This window comes from Orcinus orca, chromosome 2 (genome assembly GCF_937001465.1).
Source record: "Orcinus orca chromosome 2, mOrcOrc1.1, whole genome shotgun sequence".
Classification (NCBI taxonomy): Eukaryota; Metazoa; Chordata; class Mammalia; order Artiodactyla; family Delphinidae; genus Orcinus; species Orcinus orca.
In genome coordinates this window covers 160,474,538-160,499,051 of record NC_064560.1, presented here as the reverse complement: position 1 = coordinate 160,499,051, position 24,514 = coordinate 160,474,538, and the positions used below count along the sequence as shown (strand labels likewise).

The 24,514-nt window shown below is 34.9% G+C and overlaps 2 protein-coding genes and 1 long non-coding RNA gene across 8 annotated transcripts in view; 1 reads left to right on the top strand and 2 right to left on the bottom strand.

The window, feature by feature from the left end:
• The window catches only part of DHRS7 (dehydrogenase/reductase 7), a 36,279-nt gene extending 23,838 nt beyond the window's left edge, over positions 1–12,441 (top strand). Inside the window, exon 8 of the transcript XR_007475734.1 lies at positions 10,462–12,441. The gene's annotated coding sequence lies outside the window, so the exon portion shown is untranslated. The remainder of the gene's footprint in view (positions 1–10,461) is intronic.
• LOC125963586 (uncharacterized) overlaps positions 1–24,514 on the bottom strand; it is a 125,401-nt gene that overhangs the window by 75,425 nt on the left and 25,462 nt on the right. The window lies entirely within an intron of this gene.
• The window catches only part of PCNX4 (pecanex 4), a 42,103-nt gene that overhangs the window by 3,493 nt on the left and 14,096 nt on the right, over positions 1–24,514 (bottom strand). For 3 of the 6 annotated variants that reach the window (XM_012536545.3, XM_033404659.2, XM_033404662.2), the window contains 8 exons: positions 22,443–22,622; positions 21,838–22,352; positions 21,489–21,589; positions 21,241–21,363; positions 16,636–16,996; positions 13,966–14,069; positions 9,876–10,912; positions 9,328–9,514 (listed from right to left, as the gene is read on the bottom strand). In XM_012536545.3, the coding sequence (XP_012391999.1) occupies positions 9,328–9,514; positions 9,876–10,912; positions 13,966–14,069; positions 16,636–16,996; positions 21,241–21,363; positions 21,489–21,589; positions 21,838–22,352; positions 22,443–22,622 (2,608 nt within the window). The remainder of the gene's footprint in view (positions 1–9,327; positions 9,515–9,875; positions 10,913–13,965; positions 14,070–16,635; positions 16,997–21,240; positions 21,364–21,488; positions 21,590–21,837; positions 22,353–22,442; positions 22,623–24,514) is intronic. The other 3 variants (XM_033404663.2, XM_033404664.2, XM_033404660.2) reach the window with 2 other exon arrangements.

Genomic DNA, 24,514 nt, shown 5'->3' with positions numbered 1-24,514 from the left:
ATATATATGTGCGTTTATTTCTGGGCTCTCTATTCTGTTCCATTGACCTATGTGTCTGTTTTTATGCCAATACCATACTGTTTTGATTACTATGTCTTTGTAATATAGTTTGAAATCAGGAAGCATGATGCCTCCAGTTTTGCTCTTTCTCAAGATTGCTTTAGCTATTTGGGATCTTCTGTGGATCCATACAAAGTTTAGGATTGTTTATTCTATTTCTGTGAAAAATGCCATTGGAATTTTGACAGGGATTGCACTGCATCTGTAGACTGCTTTGGGTGGTATGGACATCTTAACAATATTAATTCTTCCAACCCATGAGCATGGAATATCTTTCCATTTATTTGTGTCTTCAATTTCTTTCATTGATGCCTTATAGTTTTTAGTGTCTTTCACATTCTTTTAAAAATTTACTCCTAGGTCTTCCTAACTTGCCTTTCTGATAGCTCATTATTAGTGTGTAGAAATGCAACATATTTCTGTATATTAAGTTTGTATACTGCAACTTTACCAAATTCATGTATGAGTTCTAGTAGTTTTTTGGTGGTGTCATTAGGATTTTCTATGTATACTATCACATCATCTGCAAACAGTGACAGTTTTACTTCTATCTTTCCAGTTTAGATTCCTTTAATTTCTTTCTCTTCTCTGGTTGCTGTGGCTAGGACTTTCAATACTATGTTGAATAAAAGTGGTGAGAGTGGAAATCCTTGTCATGTTCCTTATCTTAGAGGAAATACTTTCAGCTCTTCACCCCTGAGTATGATGTTAGCTGTAGGCTTCTTATATATGGCCTTTATTATGTTGAGGTATGTTCCCTTTATACCCACTCTGTTAAAGAGTTTTATCATAAATGGTTGTTGAATTTTGTCAAAAGCTTTTTCTGCATCTATTGAGATGATCATATGATTTTTTTTAAAAATTGAAGTATAGTTGATTTACAATGTTGTGTAAGTTTCAGGTGTACAGCAAAGTGATTCAGTTATACATATTCATAAATACATATATATAATATATTCTTTTTCAGATTCTTTTCCATTATAGGTTATTACAAGATATTGAATATAGTTCCCTGTGTGATATAGTAGGTCCTTTTTGTTTATCTATTTTACATACAGTAGTGTGTATCTGTTAATCCAAACTCCTAATTTATCCCTCCTCCCCTTTCCTCTTTGGTAAAAATAAGTTTGTTTTCTATGTCTGTGCGTCTATTTCTGTTTTGTAAGTTCATTTGTATTATTATTTTAGATTCCACATATAAGTGATATGATACTTGTCTTTCTCTGTCGGACTTACTTCATTTAGTATGATAATCTCTAGGTCCAAACATATTGCTGCAAATGGCGTTATTTCATTCTTTTTATGGTTAAGTAATATTCCACTGTGTGTATATATCTATGTATGTATGTGTGTATGTATATATATGTGTGTGTGTGTAAATTGGGTTGGCCAGAAAGTTCCTTTGGGTTTTCCCATAACATCTTACAGACAAACCTGAACAAACTTTTTGGCCAACCCAATATATACTACATCTTCTTTATCCATTCATCTGTCGATGGACATTTAGGTTGCTTCCATGTCTTGGCTATTATAATAGTGCTGTTATGAACAGTGGGGTGCATGCACCTTTTTGAATTAGAGTTTTTGTATTTTCCAGATATATGCCCAGGAGTGGGATTGCTGGATCATATGGTAACTCTAGTTTTAGTTTATTAAGGAATTTCTATATTGTTCTCCATAGTAGCTGCACCAGTTTACATTCCCACCAACAGTGTAAGAGGGTTCCATTTTCTCCACAACCTGTCCAGCATTTATTGTTTGTAGACTTTTTGATGATGACCATTTTGACTGGTGTAAGGTGATATCTCACTGTAGTTTTGATTTGCATTTTTCTAAAAAGTAGCAGTGTTGAGCATCTTTTCATGTGCCAGTTGGCCATCTGTATGTCTTCTTTGGAGAAATGTCTATTTAGGTCTTCTGCCCATTTTTTGATTGGGTTGTTTGGTTTTTTAATATTGAGCTGTGTGAGTTTGCATATTTTGGAAATTAATCCCTTGTCGGTCTCATTGTTTTGCAAACATTTTCTCCCAAACCATAGGTTGCCTTTTAGTTTTGTTTATGGTTTTCTTTGCGTGAAAAAGCTTTTAAGTTTAATTAGGTCCCATTTGTTTATTTTCCTTTCATTTCCATTGTTCTAGGAGACAGATCCAAAAAATTTGCTGCGATTTACCTCAAAGTATTCTGCCTATGTTTTCCTCTAGGAGTTTCACAGTATCTGATCTTAAATTTAGGTCTTTAATCCATTTTGAGTTTATTTTTGTATACAGTGTTAGAGAATTTCTAATTTCATTCTTTTATATGCAGTTGTCCAGCTTTCCCAGCACCACTTATTGAAAAGAGTATCTTTTCTCCATTGTATATTCTTGCCTCCTTTGTTGAAGATTAATTGACCATAAGTGTATGGACTTATTTCTGAGCTTTCTATCCTGTTCCATTGATCTATGTGTCTGTTTTTGTGCCAGTACCATACTATTTTGATTACTGAAGCTTTATAGTATAGTCTGAAGTCAGGAAGCATAATTCCTCCAGCTCGTTCTTCTTTCTCAAGATTGTTTTGGCTATTCAGGGTCTTCTGTGTTTCTCCATACAAATTTTAAAATTATTTGTTCTAGGTCTGTGAAAAATGCCATTGTTAATTTGATAGGGATTACACTGAATCTGTAGATTGCCTTGGTTAATACAGTTATTTTAACAATACTGATTCTTCCAATCCAAGAACACTGTATATCTTTCCATCTGTGTTGTCTTCAATTTCTTTCATCAGCATCTTACAGTTTTCAGAGTACAGGTCTTTTGCCTCCTTAGGTAGCTTTATTCCTAGGTTTTTATTCTTTTTGATGCAATGGTAAATGGGATTGTTCCCTAAATTTTTCTTTCTGATATTTCATTTTTTTGTGTATAGAAATGCAACAGATTTCTGTATATTAATTTTATATCCTGCAACTTTACCAAATTCACTAATGAGCTCTAGTAGTTTTCTGGTGGCATCTTTAGGGTTTTCTATGTAAAGTATCATGTTATCAGCCAACAGTGATAGATTTACTTCTTCCTTTCCAATGTGGATTCTTTTTCTTTCTTTTTCTTCTCTGATTGCTGTGGCTAGGACTTCCAAACTATGTTGAATGAAAGTGGAAAGAGTGGGCATTGTCTTGCCTGCAAGTCCTTGTCTTGTTCCTGATCTTAGAGGAAATGCTTTCAGCTTTTCACCACTAAGTATGATGTTAGCTGTGGGTTTGTCATATATGGCCTTTATTATGTTGAGGTATGTTCCCTCTATGCCCCTACTTTCTGGAGAATATATATATTTTTTATCATAAATGGATGTTGAATTTTGTCAAAATCTTTTTCTGTATCTATTGAGATGATACGTTATTTTACTTAATTTGTTAATGTGATGTATCACATTGATTGATTTGCGGATATTGAAAAATCCTTGCATCCCTGGGAAAAAATCCCACTTGATCCCAGTGTATGATCCTTTTAATGTACTGTTGGGTTCAGTTTGCTAGTATTTTGTTGAGCATTTTTGCATTTATATTCATCAGTGATACTGCCTGTAGTTTTCTTTTTTTGTGATATCTTTGTTTTTAGAATAGTTTCAGAAGAATAGGTGTTAACTCTTCTCTAAATGTTTGGTAGAATTCATCTATGAAGCTATGGTCCTGGACTTCTATTTGTTGGGAGTTTTAAAATTACTGATTCAATTTCAGTACTGGTAATTGGTCAGTTCATATTTTCTATTTCTTCCTGGTTCAGTTGTGGGAGACTGCACCTTTCTTAGAATTTGTCCATTTCTTCTAGGTTGTCCATTTTACTGGTGTATAGTTGCTCACAGCACTATCTTATGATTCTTTTTGTTTCTGTAGTGTCAGTTGTAACTTCTCCTTTTTCATTTCTGATTTTACTGATTTTGGGCCCTCTCCCTTTTTTTCTTGATGAGTCTGGCAAAAGGTGTATGGATTTTACTTATTTTTTCAAAAAAACAGCTCTTAATTTCATTGATCTTTTCTATTATTTTAGTCTCTATTTAATTTATTTCTGCCCTGCTCTTTGTTTCTCTCTCTCTCTCTCTCTCTGTTTCTTCTAACTTTGGGTTTTGTTTGCTTTTCTTTTCCTAGTTCCTTTAGGTGTAAGGTTAAGTTATTTGAGATTTTTCTTGTTTCCTGCGGTAGGCTTGTATTACTATAAACTTCCCTCTTAGAACTGCTTTTGCTGCGTCCCACAGATTTTGGATCATTGTATTTTCATTTTCATCTGTCTCTAGGTATTTTTTAAATTTATTATGTGATTTATTCAGTGATCCATTAGTTTCTCAGCAGTATATTATTTAGCCTCCAGGTGTTTGTGGTTTTTTGCAGGTTTTTTCTTGTATTGATTTCTAGTCTCATATTGTTGTGGTTGTAAAAGATGCCTGATATGACTTCAGTTTTCTTAAATTTACTGTGACTTGTTTTGTGGTCTAGCATGTGATCTATCCTGGAAAACGTTCCATGTGCACTTGAAAAGAATGTGTATTCTGCTGCTTTCAGATGGAAAGCAGATGGAATGTTCTGTATACACCTATGAAGTCAATCTGGTTTAATGTGTCATTTAACACCAGTGTTTCCCTATTGATTTTCTGTCTGGAGAATCTGTCCATTGATGCAAGTGGGGTAATTAAAGTCCCCTACTGTTATTGTGATACTGTTAATTTCTCCCTTTATGTCTGTTAATATTTGCTTTAAGTATTTACGTGCTTCTATGTTGGGCGCATAATATTTACAATTGTTATATCGTTTTGTTGGATTGATCCCTTGATCATTATGTAATGTCCTTCTTTGTCTCTTGTTACAGTCCTTGTTTTAAAGTCTCTTTTGTCTGATATAAGCATTGCTAACCCAGCTTTCTTTTGGGAAAACAACCCCATTCACAATTGCATCAAAAAGAATAAAATACCTAGGAATAAATCTAACTAAGGAGGTAAAAGACCTGTACTCATTAAACTATAAGATACTGATGAAAGAAATAGAAGATGACACAAACAGACAGAAAGAGATACTGTGTTCATGGATTGGAATAATTAATATTGCTAAAATGACCATACTGCCCAAGGTAATCTACAGATTCAATGCAATCCCTATAAAAATACCAATGGCATTCTCCACATAACTAGAACAAATAATCTAAAATTCGTATAGAAACACAAAAGACCCCAAATAGTCAAAACAATCTTGAGAGGAAACAAAGCTGCAGGTATCACACTCTCTGAATTCAAAATATATTACAAAGCTACAGTAATCAAAAGTATGGTACTGGCAAAAAAACAGTACATAGACCAATGGAACAGAACAGAGAGCCCAGAAATGAACCCACACATATGTGGGTGATTAATCTATGACAAAGGGGACAAAAACATACAGTGGGAAAAAGACAGCCTCTTCAATAAACAGTGTTGGGAAAACTGGACAGCTACATACAAATGAATGAAACTGGAGTATTCTCGCATATCATACACAAATTCAAAATGGATTAAAGACTTAAATGTAAGACCTGAAACTATAAAACCTCTAGACGAAAACACAGGCAGTAAGTTATTTTACATGAGACTTGCAATACATGAGACAAAAACACAGGCAGTAAGTTATTTTACATGAGACTTGCAATACTTGTCTCCTCAGGCAAAGGAAACAAAAGCAAAAATAAACAAATGGGACTACATCAAACTAAAAAGCTTTTGCACAGTGAAGGAAACTATAAACTAAACGAAAAGGCCACTTACTGAATTGCAGAATATATTTGCAAATAATATACCTGATAAAGCATGAATGTCCAAAATATACAAAGAACTCATACAACTCAACATCAACAAAAGAAACAACCCAATTTAAAAATGGGCAGAGGACTTGAATAGACATTTTTCCAAAGAAGACATATAGATGGCCTAAAGGCACATGAAAAGATGATCAACATCACTGATCATCAGGGCAAGGCAAATCAAAACCACAATGAGATATCACCTCACACCTGTCAGAATGGCTATTATCAAAAAAACAACAAATAACAAGTGTTGGTGAGGATGTGGAGAAAAAAGAACCCTCATGCACTGTTGGTGGGAATGTAAATTGGTGCAGCCACCATGAAAAACAGTAAGGAGATTCCTCAAAAAATTAAAAATAGACCTACCATATGATCCAGCAATTCTGCTCCTTGGTATTTATCTAATTAAAAGAAGTATAGGACTTCCTTGGTGGCGCAGTGGTTAAGAGTCCACCTGCCAATGCAGCGGACACGGGTTCGAGCCCTGGTCTGGGGAAGATCCCACATGCCACGGAGCAACTAAGCCCATGTGCCACAACTACTGAGCCTGTGCTCTAGAGCCCGTGAGCCACAACTACTGAGCCCGAGTGCCACAACTACTGAAGCCTGCGTGCCTAGAGCCCATACTCTGCAACAAAGAGAAACCCCCTCAATGAGAAGCCCGCGCACCGCAACAAAGAGTATCCCTTGCCCCCTGCAACTAGAGAAAGCCTATGCACAGCAACAAAGAACCAATGCAGCCAAAAATAAAAAATAAATAAATTTTTAAAAAAAGAAAAGAAAAGAAATATGTGCACCCCTATGTTCATTGCATCATTATTTATAATAGCCAAGATATGGAAGCAACTTAAGTGCCCATCAATAGATGAATGAAGAAGATGTGGCATATATACAATGGAATATTAATCAGCCATAAAAAAGAATGAAATCTTGCCATTTGTGACAACATGGATGGACCTAGAGGCTATTATGCTAAATGCAGTAAGTCAGACAGAAAAAGACAAATATGATTTTGTTTATATTTGGAATCTAAAAAAACAAATGAACAAACATTAAAAAAAAAAAAAACAGAAACAGACATAGGAAACAAACAAGTGGTTGCCGGAGGGGAGGGAGAAGGGGAAGGGGATGGAGAGAGGAAAGAAGTAGGTGCAGGAGATTAAGAGGTACAAACTTCCAATTACAAAAAAAATTTATTCCTAGGTATTTTATTCTTTTAATGCAATTGTAAATGGACTGTTGTCTTAATTTCTCTTTCTGATAGTTTGTTATTATAGAGTATAGGGTTTTCTATATACAATATCACATCATCTGCAAATAGTACCAGTTTTATTTCTTCCTCTCCAATCTGGCTAGGACTTCCAATACTATGTTGAATACAAGTGGTGAGAGTGGGCAACCTTGTCATTTTCCTGATCTTAGAGGAAATACCTTCAGTTCTTCACCACTGAGTATGTTGTTAGCTGTGGGCTTCTCATATATGGCCCTTATTATGTTGAGGTAGGTTCCCTCTATAAGCACTTCGTTTCCCACTTTGTTTAGTTCTTTAATCATAATTTCCTTCAGTCCTTTGAACATATATATAAAATGGTTACTTTGATATCTTTGTTAAACCTGACATGTCGTTGATCTCACAGGCCATTTCTGTCATGTCCCCCCTCCCACCACCCTACACATGGGTCAGACTTTCTTGTTATTTTTCTGTTTTTTTCATATTGCCTAATTTTTGTTGAAAACTGGACATTTTAGGTAACACTGCAGCAATTCTGGGTATTGATCCTCTCTACCCCCCACCCCAGGGCTTGTTATTATTATTTGCATATTTGCTTAGTGAATGGCTGGATGACTTTAGTGAAGTTAATCCTACCTCCCGTTCAATTTTGAAGTCTTTGATATTGCTCCTCAGGGAGTGCAGCCTTGTGAGTGCCCACAGTTATGATGGGATGGCAGTGGTTTTGGCAAGGTTTTCTTTGTTAAATGCTCACACCCAGCTGGTTGCTCTACATTTTCAACAATGACCTGGGACCTAAATTGCTCCAGAGTGATCCAATTAAATTTGGGCTCCTTTGAAAGAACAGTTTTGGAGGTCAGTGTTTGAGATTTGTTTTGACCCCAGGAGGGCTCTTCTCCACTGTTTCTTTCCCTGGTTCTCTCTGTTAATCTACCTGGCCTGCAGTTCAGCTGAGACCTCTAATGATTTTAGCAATTGCCTCTAGTAACTTTCACCGCCACCTCCGCTGTTTTTTGAGGAACATCTTAAGCTTCAGTGTGTCCACACTATGTGCAAATGCAGTCACTTCCTTTGGTAAGAGATCTAGAGCTTTTTTTTTTTTAATGGTCTGCTTCTCCCAGTGGGCAGAATCTCTGAGCCAGAGCGCTGGAACTGGGGTGTAAGATAATGACGCACTTCTGAGTAACACCTATGCTTCAGGACATGTGTTTGGTAGAGGGGGAGCAGTAAACTCAGGTCTTCTTGGCTTGCCACTCCCACTGTGGAACATCCACAGACAAGAGGAATCAGGCCCCGTGATTGTCAGTGACACTAGGCCCAGGTAAAGCCTCCATCCAACAAGTTAGGGGTGGCCAGAAGGGAGTTCCAACCTCTTGATTACACATGCCCAGAACCAAGCCTCACAATAGGCAGGTGGGAGTAAGATGAGAAATGCTGAAGTCCTTCCTCTTCTGGGAAAACAGTCCTCCAACTGGGAGCTGAGGGGAGAGGGAGCCCTGTGTTCTTGGCCATACCAGCCTGAGTGGAGTTTCTGTCTTGCTGAGCTGGGAGGCAGTGGGTCTTGGTTCAAATGATGTAGTCTCTAACTGTTCTTAGGTTTCAGAAGATTTTCTTTAATAAATGTTTATTTGCTATATGCCCTTAGGACCATTTCAAAGACTTTAAATGGTTGTTTTTAAAAAATAACTTTCATCATTTTCATTGGGAAGCACATGTGCAGTAATACCACATGTGGAACCCACAATAAGCTCATAACACTGAATCGTTCATATTGTGCACACTCAATGACATTTTAAATGCAATGAGAACAAGTACTAAATCTTAAAAAAGGCATTCCTTATTTAGAGTCTCTGAATTTTCACAAGTCAGACTTGCTTACAAATTACAAATTTTTCTTCTAGGATTCAAATCCAAAGTAATTGAATTTGCCATATAAATACAACCCATTTAGTCAAATATGCTATAGCAAATTACATTTACTTGACTATCTTATAGCTCAGTTACTGCATAATAGCTACACAACATTCTTTATTGGCTCCTATTAGCTTTGCCAAAGTAAATAATCAGTCATTCTAGGACTGATTGGCCATAAAGTCATGATTACAAATACCTTAATACTATAATTAATATATTTATACCTAGAATGTTACCTCTATCACTTAGGTTAAATACTTTATAACTGATTTCTATTCTTTAAGGTTAGTATACGAAAATGTTTAAGAACACATTTTTAACCTTACCATATTAGGATCATACCCCAGAGAAAACAAGTATGGTTTTTCTTGTAAAATTGCTTCCTTCCACTTTTCATCAGATACCAAACCAATGTACCAGTCACTTTCATATTCTTCAAGGCAGTTAGTCAGCTCTTTAAAGTCTTCTATTGGACCTAAGCTCGCTTTATCAATCATTAGTTTCAGAGTATACCTAAAAAATGGAGAAACAAAGAATTTTAGAATTTTTAAAATCAACTTTATAGATGAAATAGATTTTTAAAGACACTGAACTGAAATCATACATATTTCAGAAAAAAAGATCTGGGAGAAATGATAAGAGTTAAAGCAAAACAATCCAGTAAGCCATACAAAAAACAGGTTCTCCACATAAAAAGAAAGTACAAATTTAAGTGTGCTCCCGATATAATCAGAGTACATACCAAGCATTTTTCATTTTTTGGAAAGTGATTATTTTTTAAAATTAGAAATGAAAGAGCATCTCCTTCTACGTTATAAAAAAATCAACGTTTTTTGGCCAATGTTACAACTTGTATGTAATCAAAATGAATTACCTGAAAGCTTTTAGGGCTAGTTGGAACAGTTCTGGCTTTTCTGTGAGCCAATCCAAGGCAAGAGACCAAGGGAAAACACCACTGTAGACTCTCAATATATGACCAGGACTAGGAATCATATTGTCTACTCCAAACAAACTAAAATAACAAGTCATTACTGCATGAACATAAAAGTCTTTTAAAACTTTGTCCTTTGCAATTTCTTCCACTACATTTGAGGCATTTTCTTCTGAATGAAAACATTCCAACTGCCTTAAAACAAAGTGGTACCAGTCTTCTGGAAATAATGAGCTCATCTCCTTCACTTTGGAATTAGGCAAACAATTAGATATCCACTCTTCAGGTAAGCTTAACAAGTGAGAATGAGAACAACTGAACTCCATGAGAGGGATGTATGCCACGGCTTCTTGTTTCCCTTTGTCAGTAGCAGGGTATCCCAATGCAACTGCTTGGTAAAGACTATTTTCAGTAACTGTGCCTGTAGAATGTTTACCAACCCTCTGTGATTCCACTGATCCTGGAATAGGCAAATTTATACCTGGCAAAACTTTCAACTGATCTTTTTCTTCTTTTCCTTTTTTGATAGTTGGCTCTTCACCAAAAACATCATCAGACCAGTCATCCAAATTTTCTGAATTTAAACTATCTGTGTCTTCTGGGGATTCGGTTTGTGGTGAAGTATTCAAAGGAGGAAGGATTATTAGAGATGCTTTCCCTTTATTTTCAGTTTTGTGAACATTTTCCTGCATGTTGGACCTTCTGGAACAGTACTGAAGAAGTATCCACACAAGTACTTTAACAAGGTCACCTTTAAATTCTTTTAAGTTGTCATGGGAATCAATTATTCCAGACAGGACATTCCTGGCATCAGAATAGAGTTTCACAGGCAAAACAGTACAGGGTGTCAAGACATTTCCAAAGTGTTCATTAATGGAACATACTCTTGCATATTCTTCTTGTTCAAAGGCACCTTCAAAAACTTCGTCAACTCTTCGAGCTTCAGCAGTATGACAGGATGTCTCTTGCAATTCTAACCCCTAAAGAGGAAATAAGAAAATACTTGAGTTTATGATTACTTATTACACAGAGAAAAGTAACTAGTTTTGTAAATACTCATGGATTGGATTCTCAAAATAAAAATATGTAAAATGCAAAAATAGTCTTTAACCCAAGAGCTACACCTTAATTCAAACTTAATGACACAATATATTTGATGTTGGATACAGATATGAAAAATAATGCTATATTTTTAAAGAAATTTTAGAAATTCCACTGGAAATGAGCAAAACAATTTTAATGAGTATGACCATAATTTTAAGACTGTACATCAAGGTTGAATCACACTTGTTAAAAACTTTTAAAAATTATACAAATTTGAGGGGGGAGCAAAATTGGAACTACACAATATGCACATTAGCTTTGTATCCTTTCCAACCTACTTTATATGAGAGCAGTATTCTACTATATGGATATGCCATAATTTATCTAACTATTCCTTTGTTCCAGTTAAAAAATTATAATAACGTAATAATAATACAGATTTATGTATTTGATTATTATCTATCTCCTCCAACTACAATATAAACTCCACAGAGCAGCTCTCTTTTGGTTACTACTGTATCCTCAGTGCCTAAACTAGTACTTGGCACACAATGAGGGATGCAACAAATATATGCTGAAAGAATGAATATTATGAATATGTCCTTATATAAATTTTAAACCCATTTTGATTACTTCGCTAGAAGGAATCACTTGAAGAGGATACCTCAGGTCACTGTTTACTATTATTATTAATTATTGCTTATTTATTTATACATCTTTACAAAACTACCAGTGATTTTAATAAAAGGCAATGCTGTTAGGTTGTATTATGATCCAGGGAAAGAACACGGAATGTGATATCAGAATCTGCTTTTAAATCATGGCTCTGCCAGATGCTAGTACACAATCTTGAGTAGGTCACTTACCCCCTGAGATTCCTTTTGCTTCTCTTTCAAAGAAAAATAACCCTGGCACATAGGGTTGTGAAGAGAAAAGCAAGTAATGAAAGTGTCTTGTCAAATTTAAAGTGTTATATAAATGTTAGTAGATGGTATATCTAAGCAAGCTTGTGTCCGGAAAAATGAAAAAGAAAGAAAGAAAGACTGCCACCAAAAACTATATCTTTATATCATATATTTCATGGAGCATAAAAGATCAATAAAAGGACCCACATTATTAGGTATTATAAAACTGTACCATTAAAAAAATAGAACTAAATTAAGCAATGAAAATGTCCTCCATATTCTACATGATTTTTTGCCTTCTCCTACTTGTACATGTTAGACTAGAGCAGTAGTTCTCAAACTTTAGGTGAGTCAGAATCACTGGAAGGCTTGTTAAAACACAGACTGCTGGGCACCGCCCCCCCCAGAGTTTCTGATTCAGTAGGTCTGGGGTGAGGCCTAAGAATTTCCATTTCTAAAAAGTTCCCAGGACATGTTAAAATTACTAATCTGGAGAACTGCATTTTGAGAACCACTGGACTAAAGGAACAGCTTTTTAGTCACCAGCAATTTTATCCAATTTTATCCAATTTTATTCATTCATTCACTACTCATTCAACAAATATTTATTAAGGGCCTACTATGTGCCAGGCCCTGTTCCAGGGGCTCAGGATATATTCTCCAAATAAAAACAGAGATCCTTGCTCTTGCAACATTTATATTAGAGAGTGGAGGAACACAGGTAATCAACAATAAAATTAATAAGTAAATTACATAGTTTGCTAGAAGGTATAAGTGTTATGAAAATAGAGAAAAAGTAAAGCAAGCAAGGAGGATTGGAAGTGCAGGCAGGAATGGGAGTGGGTATTCAATTTTAAATAGGATGCCCACAGTAGACCTCATTGGGAAGGTGACATTTGAGCAAAGCCTTAAAGGTGGTGATGGAGTTAGCTGTGTGGCTGTCTGAGGAAGAGTGCTCCAGGCAGAGGGAACAGCCAGTATGCCGGAGTAGGGTGAGATGGTTAAAGGAGCAGATGAGACCAAATAGGGAGCCTGACCCTTTAGGGCCTTGGCTTTTACTCTGAACAAAAGAAGATATTCACTGTAGGATTTTGAGTAGGGAAGTGACATGATCTGACTTAGATTTTAAAGATCATTCTGGTTGATAATAGGCTGTAGGGGGCCAGAGGCAGAAGCGGAGAGACCAATTAGGAAGTGATTGCAGCTATCCAGGAAAGAAATGAAGGTGGCTGAAAGTAGGGTGGTGAGAAGTGGTGGGATACAGGATATGACTTAAAGGCAGAGCCAACAGGATTTCTTGTTGGATTGGATATGCGTTATAGAAGTAAACAAGGAGTCAAATATCATTGGACTAAAGCCCAAATGTTTTTGATCTGAGCCACTAGAGGATGGAGTTTTCTGCAAGGACTGGGGCAGTCTGATATTAACAGGTCAAGGAAAGAGAAGGAATCATCAAAGGAGACTGTCAAGGATTAATCCGTGAAACAAGTGAAGAGATGAACTCTGTCAAATTCTGCTGACAGGTCAAGAACGGGTCTGAGAATCAATCCTTGGATTTAGCAATGCCACAGCCACTGGAGACCTTGACAACAGCGGTTTTTACTAGAGTAATAGGTAATAGGGTCAAAAACCTAGAGTAAGTTGAAGAGAAAAATGGAAGAAATGAAATTGGAGACATGATTATAAGTGACTCTAATAAGGCATTTTGCTCTGAAAGGAGAAAAACAGTATTAGCAGGTAAGGGCAGTGGGGTCAAAAGAAGTTTTTTATATTAAGTTGAGAATGCTTATATGATATAGGAGTGAAGAAAATATTACTGAGTCACCTTTTTGAGATGCTCAACTAGATAGGGATAAAAAGAATAAGACTGGATAAAAAAGGGGCAAGTGTATTTTGTTACTATGCTCTATCATACAGTCAACACTAGTCTGTCTATCAATATGTGCATACTGAAATACACTTTAACAATCCTAAGTGTTTTCACAAGTAAAAAAATACTCTTCCAAAGTGAGCTGTTAATTCTTTGATGTGTGCATAACAAAATTTTTACACATGTACTAGAGAGGTTTCAAATGCACATTGACCTTAATGTTAATACAGCAATAAGTATAGCCACATTCTAGAATCATTATCCATATTAAACGATCCTGAAAACGGCCCAAGTAATGAGACCCAGGTAAGAGGAGACCTAAAACAAATTAGAAAAAAAAAGTAAGTAATTGTTCAAGCTTGTTTTATTTTGCCACGTGAATCTTTAAAATTAATAACACACTTGGAACTAATTAATAATTCTTTCTACCCTCTTTTTAGGTCAAGAATACAAACAACTATCCATTGCATATCAGGAGGCATTAAATTAAGCTCTTTACAGGAACAGTTGGAAGAGAAAATCTACAGGTGATAATTTATAAGAATTAAGAATATATTTTCCAGAAAAACAACAAATTAGAACCTGTTATGTAAAACCCTAAATACATATTAAATATATTAGGAAAATATATTAAATATATAAAAGCCAACTTCACATTAATGATTTAAAACATTTTGGACATTTTTATATACATGCCTATAAATTTGTGGTGTTAAAAATTTACATAAAATGCGATCTACCACACTGTACAAATACTCTTAAAACTTAGTTTTTCTCTCAACATTGTCTCTGAGACATTATATATCGACTACAAAGCTCCTTCACTGTAACTATACTGAGAATTCATTCTACAAATATAGCTGAATTTAAATATTCATTTCCCTGATAACATTTCAGATGTTTTCCAATTTTTCACTATTATAAATAATGCTGTATAAATTATCTTCGTACAAGTCTGCTTGTACAGTGTGTTACGTAGAAAGAGTTAACATAGCAGAAATAACTGCTGTCTGTTGAAAGGCCTGCTTACAAAGTTGGCCCTTGACTGGAAACTGGGAACTTGTATTTCAAAAGAGCTCTCACCACCCTACCTGATAAACAGTCTCGCATTGTGCCTAAACTGTCTGTGCAAAGAATACAGTTTATACTGAGCACTTGCTTTCCTTTTGGGAGCCTGAAATTTTGGTATTTCGTAGGCAGCGGGTGCCTACATGACCAGCCCTCAATATAAGCCTTAGGCATTGAGTCTCAAATAAACTTCCCCAGTAGTCAACATATCACACATACTGTCACAACAAGGCGCTGGGGAATTAAGCACGTTCTGTGTAACTCCACTGGGAAAGGATGCCTGGAAGCTTTCACCCAGTCTCTCACCCCATGTGACTTTTCCTTTGCTGTATTTGTTCTGCATCCTTTTACTATACTAAATCTTAGCTATGAGCACAACTATATGCTGTCCTATGTGTCCCCCTAGAAAATCATCAAATTTGGGAATGGTCTTGGGGACCCTCAAGACACACGTCCAAGAGTTTCTCTAGAATTGCAATCACTGGATCATGGAATTTAAAACTGGAATTCCTAGGCCATGGGATATGTACATCTTTACTACAGACTATTAAGTTTACTCTTCAAGGTAGCTGTATGAATTTACACATTCCCTTTCAACAGGGTTTGAGAGTTCCTGTTCCCCACTCCCTAGCCAATACTTGTTAATGTCAGACTTTTTTTATATTTTTGTCAATCAGATGTGTGTGAAATGTTACCTCACTGTTTTCTGTTTTTCTCCCAGGAAATACTTTACAACACACTTACTGGTTGAATATAATTGACTTGATAATAACGTATAATTTCTACCTTATTACTAAGGTATTTATTATTTCAGATGTGAGTTTAACGTTACAGGCATTTTAAAAAGTGGCATTGCACTATATAATAAAAATTAATTGGAACTGTATGAAAGTATTAAAAGTGTAGAATATTTCCTATAAGGAAAATGATTATTCATAAAAAATTTGTATTACAAAAATATAATTTTTCCTAAATTGTCTCACATAATAGATAATTAGAAAAGTTCAACCCAAATAAACATTTCATTAAAATTCTAATTTTAAATTGCTACTCTCTGCCAGGGGAGTCAGTCTGCTAGGAAGTCGCTGGACATACCTAAAACAAGTTCAGGGGCTAAAGCATACCGTAGGAGACAACACACTATTGTCATCGGCTTGTACTTTATCTAAAACCAACCTTGAGAAGTACAATATAGCTGAATTTACAGTTAGTGTATGATGAAATTATAAAATTATCACAAAATTATAATTATAATATTAGCTCATTCTCATCAAAAATCTTGCTAATATTCATATAGCACTTCATTTTGGGAGGTTACCGATCACTGACCAAAGCTTTTATGTTACCTTACCCTCTAACCTTGTCAGACAAGTTGCTAGACATTAACTAATAAGATACAAGCAGACTCCTTTAAGCTCTTCAATCTGATATTTATATAATGCTAGTTTTCACTCTTTATGGGCCTAAGCTGTTACATCTACTTGACATGAACTCATTAAAATTCATGAAAATTTTGGGATAAGGTGTTTCATGTTTCATAGGGGGACTATAACTTGATTTTAGTCAAGAAAATGTTTTTTAAAAATTGTCAAATCACCTAAATGAAATTTTCACTTCATATTTTTATTTTATAACTTTATTTCCCTCAAAATAAGGAGTAGGAGATATACTTCTTCATATTTAGTCTTTCTGCCTGCACATCAAAGTATTAGAATCTGTATAACTGCTGGATCAAAAGACTGTTTTTCTGTCTGTTCATTTTTTTGTACTTTATATGCATTTGTGAGGATTTCTTAAGCACAACCCATTTACTTACCTAAACTTCCAGCTGCCATTGCAGACTGCAGGGCAGTGTTCAAACTCGGGACCATCTGGTAGTAGTACACTGTATCTGCACACACACAGGCTGTGGTACCCACAACTCCTGGCCAACTCTGAATAGGTCGAGGAAACCCCACCAAGAACAAAGGAAGGGTGAAGAGGGGGAGTAAGGGAGAAGAGAGCAGTGCAGAAAAAACTATGAAGACAAACACGAATGGAGAGAAGACAATGTTGAGTACACATAAAGTGGTGGTTGATTTTCTACGTTTTTTCTCTGTCCATGACGCCAAGAGTACGGTCACAGCAAACTGCAATTTAGAGATGAACTGAATCAGACGATCACGCATGATACCAACCTGCAGAGACATAAAAATGAAGTTTTTATTCTTAAATACCTTTCATAAATTTTCAAGATCATATAAGAAAAACTATAATTTTATTACTGCTCCAATATTTTTGAGGAAATAGCCCTTACATGAGATCCTTTGTTATAATTTTCTCCAATCTCACAATTAATAAATGAGACTACATTTTTAAGTTTCACCTCTCTTAAAAAAAAAAGTAGTACTAAAGAGAACACAGTGCTATGTCTATCTTAAGGTTGATTAAGCTTTGCATTACATGCTTGTTAAGTCGTGAGAACTAGCAGTAGTAAACAGTTAAGCAACTATCCTTAATTTATCCTTATTTTAGAGAATATTTTACAGATTAAAAAACAGACATCATACCATAAGACAAACCTCAATAGACTGAAATCATACTAAGTGTATTCATATGAATCATGAAAAGTATGTTCTTCAATCAAAACTGAATTAAATCAACAGTAGAAAGAAATCTGGAAATTAAAAGACAAATTCCTAAATAACCAACAGGTCAAAGAAGAAATCACAAGATAAACAAGAAAACATTTTCAGATGAATGAAACACACACCAAAACTTGTGATACAGCAAACCCAGTCCTCAGAGGGAAATTTATAGCTACAAATGAAAGAGCAGAAAGATCTTAAACCAATAACCTAATCTTCCACCTTAGGAAACTAGAAAACAAAGAGCAACTAAATCTCAAGTAAGCAGAGGTAAGGAAATAATAAACATTGGAGTGGAAATTAATAAAACAGAGAATAGAAAAATAATAGAGAAAAATCAATGAAACCAAAAGCTGTTTTTTTTGAGATCAGCAAAACTGACAAACCTTTAGCCAGACTGACCAAGAAAAATATATAGAAGACTCAAATTACTAAAATCAGGAAGGAAAGAGATTACATTGCCAGCAATCTTACAGAACAAAATAAAAAGAATTATAAGAGAATATTATGAACAACGATATGCCAATAAAGTAGATCACTTAGATGAAACTGACAACCTCCTAGAAAAAGACATAAATTACTGAAACCAACTCAAGAAGAAATAGAAAATCTGAATATACCTATAACAAGTAGAGAAACTGAATTAACAATTTAAAAGCTACCCAAAGAGAAAAGCTGAGGCCCAGATGGCTTCCATACTACAAAATACTACATAGTACAGAATATTTTAAGATACATACTGAATACTACATTCAAGATTATTGATATGAAATTCCCACCTCATTCTATGAGGTCACTGCTATTCTGATATGTAAACGAAAGATACGAAAAGAAAGCCACAAATATATACATCAGACAAAAATTCTCAACAAAACACTAGCCAACTGAATCCTGCAACATAAAGACAAGACTATACACCAAGACTGAGTGAGATTTATTACAGGAATGCATGATTGGTTTAACAACTGAAAATCAATATATTACACCATGTTAGTAGATTAAAAAACTAAAACCACATGACTATTTCAATAGACATAGAAGAGGCAAAATCCAACACCCTCCAGGATAAAAAAGTTTAACTAGGAATAGAAGCAGGAATGGTAAAAGACAGACATCAACTTAATGGAGAAAGACTGAATGCTTTCCTCATTAAGATGTCCACTCTTACCTCTTCTATTCAACATTATACTGGAGGTTCTAGCCAGGGCAATTAGGTAAGAAAAAGAAATGAAAGACATCCAGATTGGAAAGGAATGGAAAGGAAGAAGTAAAACTATATCTAATTTGCAGATGACATGATCTCATATACAGAATATCCTAAGAAATCCACTAAAAATCTATTAGAAACAATAAAACATTTCAGTGAGGTTTCAGGATATAAGATTAACATTAACTAATCAACTGCAGTTTATACTTGAGCAATAAACAATCCAAAAAATTAAGAAAACAATCTACTTATAATATCATCAAAAAGAATAAAATACTTAGGAATAATATTTAATAAAACTGTAAGACTTGTACACTGAAAACTACAAAACAATGTTGACATAAAGAAGATATAAATAAACATGAAGACATGTCATGTAGATGAATGGGAAGAATTAATATTTCTAAGACAGCAACGAAGCCAAATCTAGCCTCTGTATCCCGACACTGAATTGAATCTCAGAGACAAGAGTTTTGGGTGAAGTAGAATAGTTTTATTGCTTTGCCAGGCAAAGGGGGCCACAACGGGTTAATGTGTTCAAAACTGTGTGTCCCAAACCCGGGGGTGGTGGTGGTGGAGGTGGGGTGAGGAGTTTTATAGTCAAGGGGAGCAGTGTTGCTGGTAAGGATCAGGGTGCCTTGCTGCATTCCTTCAATCCAAAGATTATCTGGCATCAGGTGATGATGGGCAAACTGTGACCTTCTCTGGAATGAAGAGTGCTTCATCAAGTAGTTAACACCTTCCATTTGGTGGGGGTTTTAGTTCTGCAGAAGAGCTCAAAGATATTGTTATGTGTATCCCTTGAGCAGGAACCAGGACCCTGCTCCTAAGGCTGCACTATTGTTTCTTGACTGTTCCTCACTTGTCTCTCCATCCTCTCCCTTCCCCGATTAGCAACTGTTTGAACCTGCCCTTTGGAACTCAGGGAAGGGGACACAGAAAGGTTTTTGTGCCCAGGAGCCCCACAGGGTCCTGCTCGGTTTCAGCAATATTCCCCAAATTTTATCTACAGATCTAAGGCAATCTCTATCAAAGTCTCAGATGCCTTTTTGAAAAACTTGAAAAGCCAAAACCAATATTTCTATGGTAACACAAAGGTACCAGAATAGTCTAAACAATCTTGAAAAAGAAAAACAAAGTCATAACATTCACACTTCCCAATTTTAAAACCTACTACAAAGCTACTGTAATCAAGACAGTGTAGTACTGGCATAAGGATAGACATATAGATGAATGGAAAAAAGAATAAGAGCCCAGAAATAAACCCTTACATTTGTTTGATTTCTGGCAGGGTGCCAAGAAAAGTCATTGAGGGAAGAATAGCTTTTTCAATAAATTATGCTGAAACCATTGTACATTCATATACAAAAGAATGGATTTGGAATCCTACCTCATAACATATACAACAATTAACTCCGAGTAGATCACAGACCCAAATGTAAGAGCTAAAACTATAAAACTCTTAGAAGAAAACATAGCAAATCTTTACGATCTTGAATAGGCAGTGTTTATTAGATATGACACCAAAAATACAAGCAACAAAAGAAAAAAATAGATAGATTGAATTTCATCAAAATTAAAACTTTTTTGCTTCAAGGGACATTATCAAGAAAGCTAAAGACAACCTACAGAATGGGAGAAAACTTTTGCTTGTCATATATCTGTCAAGGAACTTGTATCCAGAATATATAAAGAACTCTTAAACTTAACAGTAAGAAGTCAAGTAGCCCAGGTAAAAATGGGCAAAGAAGTTGAACAGACATTTCCCCAAAAACATACACATAGGGCCAAGAAACATATGTAAAGATGAATCATTAGTATTCAGAGAAATGCAGTACCAAAATCGTGAAAAGACCCATGACAATGCTATAATGAAAAAGTCAGATAACAACTGTTGGTGAGAATGTAGAGAAATTAGAATCCTCATACACTGCTGGTGAGAATGTAAAATGGTGCAATCATTTTGGAAAAATGTTTGGCAATACCTTGAAGTGTTAAGACATAAAGTTCGTGTGTAACTGAAATTCCAGTCCTAGGTAAACATACCTGACAGAAACGAACTCACATGTCCATATAAAAACTTGTACTTGAATGTTCATAGCAGCATTATTCATAATAGTCAAAAAGTGGCGACAACCTAAATATCTATCATTTAATGAATGAATTAACTATATGTGATATATCCATACAATGGAATATTTTTCAGCAATAAAAAAGAATAAAATACTGATACATGCTACAACATGGATGAATCTTGAAAACATTAAGAGAAAGAAGCCAGATGCAAAAGACAACATACTGTATAATCATATTCGTGTGAAATGTCCAGAATTGGCAAATCCTTAGAGACAGAAAGTAGATTAATGGTTGCTGTGGCTGGAGTAGGGAGTAGATGAGATGGAGAGCAGAATGGAAATGACTATTAATGTGTATGAGGTTTCTTTTTGGGATGTTGTAAATATTCTAAAATTAGATTGTGGTGATGGCTGCAAAGTTCTGAATATACATCGCAGAACTTTACACTTTAAGCGAATGATTTTATGGTATATGAAATACATCTCATTAAAGCTGTTAAAAATATATTTACCAGTAAGAGTCTGATTCCTGTATCCAGATTTCGGTTCCACCATATGTCTGTATTGGAGATCAACAAGTGCACTGATGATACAATGACTGTCTCCAATAAAGCATTTTCTGTATTCTGCCATACCTGCAGTACACAAATTTACCACTTTATTAGGCAGAATTTGATAATCTAAGTAAACTGTTAGAGTAAACAAAATCATAATTAAATTTGGGAATAGGAAAATACTATTAAGTGCATATTAGCATTACCATTCTAAAAGCTCTTGTGAATCCAATGGAGACAGACACAGAGTGGAGTCCTTGTAAGGAACTGTCCAATGAAAGAAATGCTATCATAGCAAAAGGTGACACTAAGGCAAACAAGAAAAGAGACAAATTTAATGAAGGCAAAATAACCCCTTCTACCATATTTTATTTTGGCCTATGAGTATTTTTATGAGCACATTTAAGCAATGAGCTAAAAAAACCAATAAATAAACCAAAACATAAACAAATAAACACTTGTATGCAGTATAACATTATACAAATACAGGAATTCCATAATATTTTTATACACTTCCTAGATAAAATACAAGTTTATTAATATTTGTCTTCCTACCTAGATTTATCAAAATCCGTCTGACAACACCAATCTTCATGAGCGTTGTTTGCTTCTCTAGGAATAAAGTCACAGTCCGCATATGCTTTGGATAGATAGGGTTCCGGAAAATTCCAAATATATAGACACTTTGAATTTCTTTAAGTATCCATAGTATTATAAGTAATATCATCAAAATATAGCCAACAATAGCCTGGGGACTGTTTTTGGAATTCTGTGAGAAACCAGCAAAGTGATGCAACAAACCAGTTTCTAAGAGAGCCAAGACTAATACAATGCCGTAGAAAAGGTATTCCTTCCAAGTAAACTGTTTTTCCAAACCATTGGGTAAAGCCTTAGATTTGGTTCCAACTCTGTGTCCGGTCACACTGTGTTTGAAGCCAAAAACAATCTCACTTAGGTTAAGACTCAGTAAGAATCCAAGTCCAGTCATGAAAAGAACCACACCAACAGTGCTGGGAATGAAATATGATGTTACAGCTGTTCCAGTAGAAATGATGAACATTATTAACAACCTGCAGAGGGGAAAAAAAAAGATCTGCTTGAAAAGAAAAAATGTTCTTTGAGAATAAATTACATATCACTTTAATATTTAAAATAATTACCGTAGGTGGGTTGACATAGACGAGCCTCCAAGGCCAAACTCTAAAACCTGCTCCATTGCCCATAAGAAAAGTGCATCAGGTGGGGGTAGGGTCCCGAGTGCCCACAGAAAGGGTAAAAATATAAACAAGATGTGTAAAATCTGATTAATTTGTTCTAGAACTGGTATATTTACCATAAACCTACAATAAAAAGAAAATATTTAAATCATACAAAACAATAAATAGAAGATCTTTAAAGGAAAAACAAAACACATACACCTCCCTTTATACCCCACCTCTGCCCTGAAACAAAAGAATATTTACAGGAAGGTCCTAATCCCAAATTGCAAAAGATCAAAAACATAAATTGTGACCACTGTCCTTCCTCTATACCAGCAAGTACTCAATTGTATACAAGTGTAGTACAGGATGAAAATATTTCTCCCTTAAATCTTTAAATTACATTGGCTGCAATTCCACCAATGATTCTACAGAGTTTAAAAATTTTAAATTTAAAATTGCAAGCAACCCTAGGAAAGCCAAAGCCTTCCTGCTGTTCATATCTTAGTAGCTAGCAAAGAGAGTAAGCTCTTCTCTTTTTCCTACTCTCTCCTGTACTGTCTTGCTCCCAGGTCCTGGAATTTGAAATCAGTATATTTAAAATCAGAGGTCAGCAACATTAGGTTATGAACATGTCTCTGGGTTAGCCTGGGAATTTAACAAACATATAATATTGTTTCTATTTTGTATAAACAGTGGTATGGATTTGAGAACACAAACTTGTACAACACAGTCTCATAAATTAGTGAAGGCTTCTATCTTAACTGGAGGAACTGCTTTTTGGTACAGCACTTACCAGTTAAACGTAACATTATCAAATTGTTTCAAATAATTTAACAAAAACTTTAAAGCACAGAGGAATAAACATTATCAATATGTTACTAAGTTTTTGGAATAAGGTTAGCCAAACACCTTGCCTGGAAGCCAACAACGCTGTAGTACTTATGGAGTTCCAAAGACAACTTTCAAAAGAGAAAATTAAATCTCAAAACTTATAGCATAATAATTGTACTTGAATATCTGAGCTGCTAGGAATCAAAGTCAAGGAGAAAGCCAACTAATATTTATACACTTAAGTGTATGTTAATAGCCAAGAAGCAAATGCATAGCAACTATGATTATAATAATGGTATAATGTGCTTCCTTACACAGATATCAGGACGATGCCAGCTAATGCACTCTGCTTCATAATGTATGTCCTTCAAATTTTTATAAGCAGAGAGAATTAACGAACACAAGGTTAACAATGTGATGCTAAATTAGAGGATACTTTCTGTAGTGTAGTTTTAAAAAAAAATTCATTTCATTCTGAGAAGAAAACACTCCAGTAACAAAAAAGAAAATCAAACCACACACAATAAGCCATAGGAAGGTCAAGGAAAACATGTAGATTTGTACAGTTTTTTTGTTTTTTTAAAAGACAACACTTCTCTTGCTAACATATTCAAGGAAAGGATAATTTGTGTAAAAATAATGTATACTTAGGAAATATGTTATCCAAGTTCTATTTTACCCCCCAATCTCTTTTTGTTCTTAAGTAAACAAGCAATAGTACAGAAAAGTGTTTATACACAAGAATAGCACAATATAAGAATACATAATTGAAATAACCAAACATTGTGATTACTTTCCTGTGTGTATGACTCAGGATGATCAAACAGATGATTACTGTGGTTCTTTTATAACAGAAAAATGTTTAAATCCTAAAATTTCTGATAACATTACAGTAATTTTCTAGAGCAAAAAAATCTAAGCCCACAAGAAAAAACTGTTTTTCTAATAACCATAAAAATATTTCAAATTCTGTACACTCACTAAGATCCACATGCCCAGAAAAAGATGTTCCTAATATGTAGTGGCTAAGATGATATAAACGTGCATCATTCATTCAAACAGTTCCTGAGAGTCTATGAACTAAGGACTGAAGGTTTCACACTTGTCTGATAAAAATGCATAGAAAAAGTCATTTAAAATTATTAATATACAACTGTACTAGGTAGACTAAAGAATGCAGGAAGAGAAAAGATCACTAC